At 38.1% G+C, this 8,097-nt stretch overlaps 1 protein-coding gene across 1 annotated transcript; it reads right to left on the reverse strand.

Annotated features, from left to right (window-relative positions):
• Positions 1–4,444: 4,444 nt before the first annotated feature.
• On the reverse strand, positions 4,445–6,925 carry LOC143532286 (lysine histidine transporter-like 7). The gene is made up of 4 exons (XM_077027375.1): positions 6,630–6,925; positions 6,177–6,310; positions 5,537–6,102; positions 4,445–5,173 (listed from the first exon to the last, which is right to left on the reverse strand). The coding sequence occupies exons 1-4, from the start codon at positions 6,887–6,889 to the stop codon at positions 4,685–4,687; spliced, it is 1,449 nt and encodes a 482-aa protein (XP_076883490.1). The 5' UTR covers positions 6,890–6,925; the 3' UTR covers positions 4,445–4,684.
• Positions 6,926–8,097: the final 1,172 nt, after the last annotated feature.

Raw genomic sequence — 8,097 nt, forward strand, 5'->3', positions numbered from 1 at the left:
TCAATGTATCCATGGCATCTGCATTAACGGTGTTTATAGAAACCATATGTGAAATGTACAGTCAGAGGATAACATATACGGATATACTAGTGTCAACGAAATGTCATTTACAGATTGTGATCTTTTAGTCACAAAATGAGCCGGTTGATTAGTGGAGTTTGGGTGAGTTTTATATTATATGGGTCGGGTCTGGTTGATCCGTCAACATTTAAATGACCATTAAAACTTAAATCCATTTTTTTACTTAGGCAGATTTAGGAAATTTATCCTGCGAATGCCTTTTGTTGTCCTGTTTTCATGGTTGGAATACATTTTTTATTTGCTCTTACATTTGTTGATGATATGATATTCTTGAGACAAACTTGGATACCAATTGTTGCGTCTGGCTACTGACAAAGGAACTTTGGATGCCATTGGACTGCATCTTGAGGCAAGCTAGCTAGCTTTTATATCAAATTTTAAACCTCAATGAATATATGCATTTATAATTTTATACAGTGCCAACAACAGGAACTTTGGAGTAGTTACTAAACTGCAATAGCACATTATATGCAAGTGGTGTTTTCATGCTCAACAGAGGCGTTTGTTCCTAGCTCGAGATCTTGATCACCATAGTTAGATAGAAGCAGAGTTTAGTGGATAACTTTGTAAGAACCTTACGAATTTGTATGAACTTTGTTTGCTGTCAAGTTTGCTGGTTTGATTTGTGTGTCTATGTGATTTAGGATACATTTATTTGATTTTGCTTATATTAACAATTAAAATAAACTAGCTAGAAAACGAAAAGGCTGTATTTTATAAAAAAATCTAAAGGACTTTTTGCGATGGAATTCTGACATAAAAACTTATTGTTTTATATATATATATGTATGTATTATTTTTGTAAAAAGCCATCGGTAAAACTGTCGCTAAAAAAATAAAGTGCATTTTTTAACCTATTGATAATTATGTCGCCAAGAAAATCCGTCGAAAATTCTTCATTAATCTCCGTCGTTGATTATGTCATTAAACATATAATTACCCACAAGCACTTTACTAATGGACTTTAACCGACGGAATCTCATCGGGACCGCTATTAACAAAGAATTTACGACGGGATCGCCCTAGTGATACCTCAGTATTTTACTAATCATATGAAAAATCAGAAAATACTACACATAATCCAGACCCGCCCTCCAATGTTGAAAAAGATCATTCTCTTCTCCAACCTATCGGACAATGACTTGAAAAACCAACTATCCCACATATACTTGCAACTTGTTGCAAGTGTGCAGCAAACAAAAGCTGACCAACATGTATGTGTTGGGTTCGTAGGCCTTGTTGGCCCGGTTTATTATATGAAGTCAAAAGAGGAGACGGGTGTGGGCGGTCGGGCCCAAGCCCGGCCCGGTTTAGATTTCTTGCATAATAATTTACTAACCCTAGTTCAGTCTCTATATAAACAACATTATGTACTTGTAATATTTGGTCACTCAATAAAGAATATCTAGTTGCCACCCGTGGACGTAGGTCAGTTTAGACCGAACCACGTTAAATCCTCGTGTTCGTTTATTGCTTTTGTGTGTGTGTTCAGTTTCGTGTGTGCGTTTAATCCTAACAAGTGGTATCAGAGCTTAGGTTCGGATCACACGAAGAACACGATTGTAGGAGAAGAATTGGGTCGATCTAGGGTTTGTATCTTGGCAGTCGTAGTCGAAAGAAACCCAGCGGTCTGCGGTTTATATAATTGCACGTCCAATATTAAGCCGCCACCGTAACAGTTCATCACAAATTGAATAGGCATCAAAAGTCAAAGATGATGTGTCTTATGTGATCTAAGCAAACTCCCAAGGTTCTAGAAGCTTAGTAGTTGCACAGAGAAAGAAAGCAGATTGTTATTTTTTTTTGGTGCGCCGTTCTAAGGAAATAGAAAAGAGAATTGTTTTTTTTTCTTTTATTCCAGCAATCTTCTTCGATCAGTTGGGGCTGTTTTGTTTGGGCACAAGTTTTATTTTTGTTGTTTTTCAATTGAGCAAAGAACAGTTGAATCAAGATCCTATTTTATTGAAGAACCGTTGTTAATCAGAAGAAACGATAAAGAAACCGGGAACCAGTGCTAACCGCGTTTGTCAGGTTTAATTGTTTCAGTTTAAAGTTTCAGTTTCTGATTTTCAGTTCAATATTCCGCTGCGTTAAATAGGTTGATTGTTTAACAGAGTTCAGTAGAACAGTCGTTAAGTTCAGGCCCGTGCCATTGCGTGTTTGTATGTGTTTTATCTAGTTTTTCCGTTTTAGTCATTGTCATGGCAGAAGATGGAAAGGTTTCGATACAGAAGTTTGATGGACAGAAATTTGGTTGGTGGAAGATGCAGATTGAAGCGTTACTTTGTCAGAAAGACTTAGATGTAGTGCTTGAGGATGAAAAACCAGAAAAGATGTCAGAAGCAGATTGGAAGAAGTTAGACAAGAAAGCTAGGGCTTGTATTACTTTGTCGTTGTCGGAAGATGTGGCGTTTAACATCATGAAAGAAACCACAGCACGTGGTATGATGGAGGCGCTATCCAACATGTATGAGAAGCCTTCGGCAGCGAATAAAGTCTATCTTATCCGAGAGCTAGTGACAACAAGAATGAAAGAGGGTGGGTCAGTTACAACTCATATCAATAATCTTAATTCGATCTTGTCCCGCTTAGTGTCAGTTGACATTAAGTTTGATGATGAAGTTCAAGGCCTCTTGTTATTATCCTCTTTGCCCGACAGTTGGTCGCAAACAGTGACTGCAGTTTGTAGTTCGTCTACAAATATTACTTTCGATGGGGTTCGAGATCTGATTCTGGGAGAAGATTCAAGACGCAGAAGTTCAGGTGAATCATCAGGCAATATGCTAGTCACAGAAGGTAGAGGTAGGGGAAAACAGCGAGGCAGTGGGAGCAGGAAGAGGAGTCAGTCTAAGACTCGTAAGGATATTGAATGTTGGGGTTGTAAAGAGAAAGGACACTTCAGGAATCAGTGTCCGAATGGTATGAAAGAGGTGAACGTTACAGAAGACGACACAGATGACGGGGTCAGTAGTGATGAGGCTTTGGTTTGTAGTGTTGAGAGTAGCGTTGATACTTGGGTGATGGATTCTGGTGCATCGTTTCATGCCACTCAATGTAGTGAAACGATGAAGAATCTTAAATTTGGGGATTTTGGAAAGGTTCGACTAGCGAATGATGATATTTTAGAGGTTACGGGTATGGGAGACGTTGATTTGATAACTTCAGCCGGTACTTCTTGGACTTTGAAAGACGTAAGGGTTATTCCAAGTTTGAAGAAACGTTTGATGTCAGTTGGGCAGTTGGATGACCAGGGGCACGATGTTAAGTTCGGGAATGGGCAGTGGAAGGTAGTCAAAGGGAATCTTATGGTTGCTCGTGGCACGAAAATGGGTTCATTGTATATGGTCGGCATGTCATCGAAAGGAGTGGATCCAGTTTTGGTGAAAGACAAAGTCCGGTTCACAGAATCTCGTGGGCAGAAGAAGGTTCGTTTTGCAAGTAACAAACCCAGAGCCAAAGTGAAGATTCAGGATGAACGAGCTAGGAAGGTTAAATCAGTTGGGGGACATCGTGACAGTGGGAGCACAGGTCGTGTTTCAGTTACAGTTCCAGGTCGACAGTGGATTAAGAAAACCAGTATTCCAGCTGTAAAAGTCTCTCCAATGAATTACTTGCTGAATATGGAGAGTGCTTGTTCTCAGGTTATCTCAGGATCCGGTAGTTCGTTACAGTGGGAGCCGGTAGGGACAGAGAATGGGTCAGGGGCAGTTTCAGCCGTGACTGACGTGTTGGAGCTCCGGGGAGCTTCAACGGGCCTTCAGGTTAATTGATGAGAAGACGGTGGCAACTAGAAGAAGTTTAATGTTCAGATTACAGAAGTACAATCAGGAGTGCAGACGAGAGTACTCAAGGCCTCCGAGTGGGAGATTGTTGGGTTCGTAGGCCTTGTTGGCCCGGTTTATTATATGAAGTCAAAAGAGGAGACGGGTGTGGGCGGTCGGGCCCAAGCCCGGCCCGGTTTAGATTTCTTGCATAATAATTTACTAACCCTAGTTCAGTCTCTATATAAACAACATTATGTACTTGTAATATTTGGTCACTCAATAAAGAATATCTAGTTGCCACCCGTGGACGTAGGTCAGTTTAGACCGAACCACGTTAAATCCTCGTGTTCGTTTATTGCTTTTGTTTGTGTGTTCAGTTTCGTATGTGCGTTTAATCCTAACTGTATGTTCGTGCAAATTGCAAATTAAAGGTCAAGGCTATTTGTTGGAAGTGTATACAAACGCAGATCTCATTTATTTTCGTTCCATTTGAAATAAAATTATTCTTGAAATAAAAGAAAAATAAATATGATAATTCTAAGAATGTCTTGAGATTCATAACATGTTAAAAAGAGCATATCTGTTTGATATATAATCATATGTACAATTTAATATGACGTGTCTTCGTTTTGGTAGTTAAGACTCATCTCCTTCACTTGGGTACAGCTTGTGTATCGTACTTGACAACTAAGATGGATCGTAATTCAAACCACGAAACTTCTACATTCTTTCTTTAAATGATATTTTGTTTAAAAAATGTAAGAATTAAGACCTTTTTTTTATCCTAGCTAATTAATTCAATAATTCTCTTGTCGATGTTGAGTTGAACTTGACCTATTTCAATGTGGATGGAAGAAGTTGGCATCTAAACCTCTACAAACCAAGTTCCATACCGCACCAACAACTACCAAAACACTTAGTGTTGTGCCTAAACAACCAAGTGTAAGGTTAACCCACCACTTTACGGATCTCATTGGTGGTCTCTTGATTGCAATCCACATGAGAGACGGGTAACCGAACGTCAAATGCAAGGAAATCCCTCCGATAAGTAGCGCCAGGCTCGGCAGAAATGGGAATGCCACCGATATAAAGAAAGTTAAACCGCCGAAGAAAATTCGGATACTCATACGGATTTGCTTTGTGCATTCATGTCTTGTTCTACTTGCGTATGCACGCTCCAAGTTGTCATAGACAACCATGCTGTATATTTGGAAAGCAGTGACACAACTTATGATAACTTGCATGTATATAAGACCTAGCAATGATTTCGATGTGTGGTAGTTAAGGGTGGTGGAGATTGCGGTTAGCATTCCTCCGTTAGTTGGAACCTGCAACGGCACAAAAAAATGAACTTAAACATTAAGGTTGTTAATAAAAAATTTCAATTATTTTTTATTTGAAGGTGATATAGGAATGACACTGGTACTTCTTGTATTTCCATACATTTCACTACCCTTATAAACAAACTCGAAGTTCGCTTGGATGAACTCCATAAGGATTGGTGAAAAACCATTTAAAGTTGTTGAAATATTCTATGGAGTTCGCTTGTCACACAGCATAAGCAAACTTGTGAAGTTTGTTTAAAGGGGTAGTAAATGGTCTAAAAGTTTCAAAAACCATCTTGAATTATCTATTTCGTCCCAAACCAACCAACTACAACAAGAAACTATTGATTTTTCAGTTTTGCTAACCTTGTTTCCGAATGCCCAATATCCAACAATTGCTATGGGGAAGAAACACATTGCAATAACAAGATATGATGCTATCATCCCTTTCAACATGAACTTCGACGATGCGCGATTTGGGGTTGATGGCATTGTACCTTGTATCTCCAACACAACATTATGTCCTCTAAATGCAAGTGCAATGATCCCAAGTGCATTAAAGATACCCCGAACTTGACCAGATTCGGTTGTGACTGCTTCCGATGGATCATAAACCACGCCATCTACCTTTCCTTTCGCAACAAACATGATCCATAAGATCGTACAATATCCAACAGCCATGATGGCTCCAAGAAACGAAACCAAAGACACCGAATGCAAGTTTGGACAGAACAGAGACACAAGAATTGCAATACAAACGAAAACCAAGAACCATTCGGTTGTTGTCAAAGGGTGTTTGGAAGAACAATCCTCGCACAAGAGTTGATAGAATTGCTTCATGGTTCCACCCCCTGTGATTATGAACATCACACATGTGCCTCCTGAAAGATACATCACTGGGAAAATGGCTAAAATCTTCCCCAATTTTACACCTACAAAAGGTATTCAAAATAATAAATACTTATGCAAAGATCGATCCATTCTTTACATGTAAAATATAGTATACCGAAGGCTGCCATAGAAAGTTGAAGGTATCTACTGATGCGAGTACTAGGGACGGATTCGTGAAGACTCACTAGCAATCCAATGGTGTAGAGCTGCCATACAAATGCCAAAAACAAGCACACAATCCCCCAAAACCTGTATAGAAAAATATATTATTTAGAGTTTATTATGTAGATCCATGCATTGACGGTCAACATATTTAATTGCAAAAGAAGAACATTGAAATTGAGGTCTTTTTGTAAAAGTTATCAAAATGTATAAAAAAATTTATAACGTCAAAACGTATAAGGTTAACATTGAGGTTTAATGTTATTTTATGGGTGTTTTATTTTGGACGTTCCAGCTTAAAATATATATATATTAAAAAGTTGTTCTTTTTTTTTTTTTTTTTTTAAATTGAGGACCTAAAGCGGTTGCTTTTACTGTAGATTAATTAAGTCGCGATAATACTTACCAGCCTAGGTATACGAAGGCGAGGGGGAGAGAGAGCGTTTGGATTCCGATTCCAGAGCAAAGCAAATGGAATGTCGCCGTCCAAGAATTCCCTATTCTCGACTGCTTGATGGGAAGCCAATCGTCTGGTGGTTGATAAATCTCATTCCGGTCTTCTTTGGAATCAGGCACCTCTAAGTGCAAATTATACTGATCACCTTGCATGTGTTTGCTTGTGACTTCACCATCATCATTCATGATGTGAATCTCAGCCATGTGCATGTCTTTAATTAAACGTGTTTCAACTTCACTGTGTGCCTAGAAAGAAAGAAAGAAAGATGAAGAAAAATAATAATATTTTGATGGGTGTGAATGAACAAAAATTGGGCACAAGGAAAGACTATATATACTTCACATTTATAATTAGTTGAGCATCCTGACGTCAGTATGCAGACGCGTTAGCTTACGAATCATTACACGTCCTTAACAAACTTTCCTATTATAAATAAAATATGTATATCTCCATCGACTTTTCTACAAAAGTCAATTATTTGAATCTGAATGTGACGTACGTAAGTATCAAGTATGCATACGTATATATGCTGCTTTCCTAAAAGTCTTGATAGCATTTTTATAACATTCATTTATTATCAGATTACATTTATTTTCATCAGTTACTAGTTTTAAATTAAATATATTGCCATCGCCAGCCATCGATACTTAATTTCTTCCGTCTCCGTTAGAACATGTTTTGTGGAGGTGGAGAAGCGTCACTCCCATCCACTTAAGCCTTTAACCATGCTCCAAACCACAACACTCTCCAGGTAACACTCCCATCCCCGGCCTCTTCTCATCAATGGGGTACGCCTAATAGGCTCAAAAGATGGGGGTCATTCCCCGTTTCAACCAGTCATATTTTTTTTTTAATTTTCTTGTATCTAGTTAAGCAACACCCTTGTTAAACGGCTGGTTAGTTTAAGTCAATGACTTAAAGGGCAACTACGTGACACTTTAATTAACCACAACACATAATCTTGTCATTACTCAAAAATATGTTAATCTTCTAATTTAAATTGAATACATACTATTATTTTTATTATTATTAAATTTATATTCTCTATTTTTATTCTTTATTTATTTTATATATTGAGGTTCACATTCTAAAGGGATGAGGTGGGGTTGATCTTCAGGGCAGGGTGGGTGTGAATACGTGACCACTTGTGAGTCACATGATCACTTGTGAGCGAAGGGATGGGGTGGGGTAGGTGGCGGTGACTAACTTCTCACAGCTGGTAGCTTCATTTAATAATACTTTAATGCAATATGGATTTATTTTCTTCTCATACCTCTTGTCTAAAAAAACTGTAGGTCATAAATGATATCATAGATAGAAATTTGTTAATTATATATACGCCAACTTTGACTAAATCAAAATCAGTAAAATAATAATGAGGACCAAAAGACATGTCTGTATGTTATGAACATAGTGG

Source organism: Bidens hawaiensis, unplaced genomic scaffold (genome assembly GCF_021521415.1).
Source record: "Bidens hawaiensis isolate Kalapana, Puna unplaced genomic scaffold, B.hawaiensis_p1.1 tig00009425_1, whole genome shotgun sequence".
Classification (NCBI taxonomy): domain Eukaryota; kingdom Viridiplantae; phylum Streptophyta; class Magnoliopsida; order Asterales; family Asteraceae; genus Bidens; species Bidens hawaiensis.

Bases quoted from the DNA above. Each gene is read 5' to 3' on its own strand.
- LOC143532286 (XM_077027375.1), bottom strand. From the start codon at position 6,889: ATGCACATGGCTGAGATTCACATCATGAATGATGATGGTGAAGTCACA. The intron at 6,311-6,629 runs GTAAGTATTATC...TTTTCTATACAG, and splicing joins GCCTTCGTATACCTAGGCTG to GTTTTGGGGGATTGTGTGCT. The intron at 5,174-5,536 runs GTTAGCAAAACT...GTGCCGTTGCAG, and splicing joins ATTGGGCATTCGGAAACAAG to GTTCCAACTAACGGAGGAAT.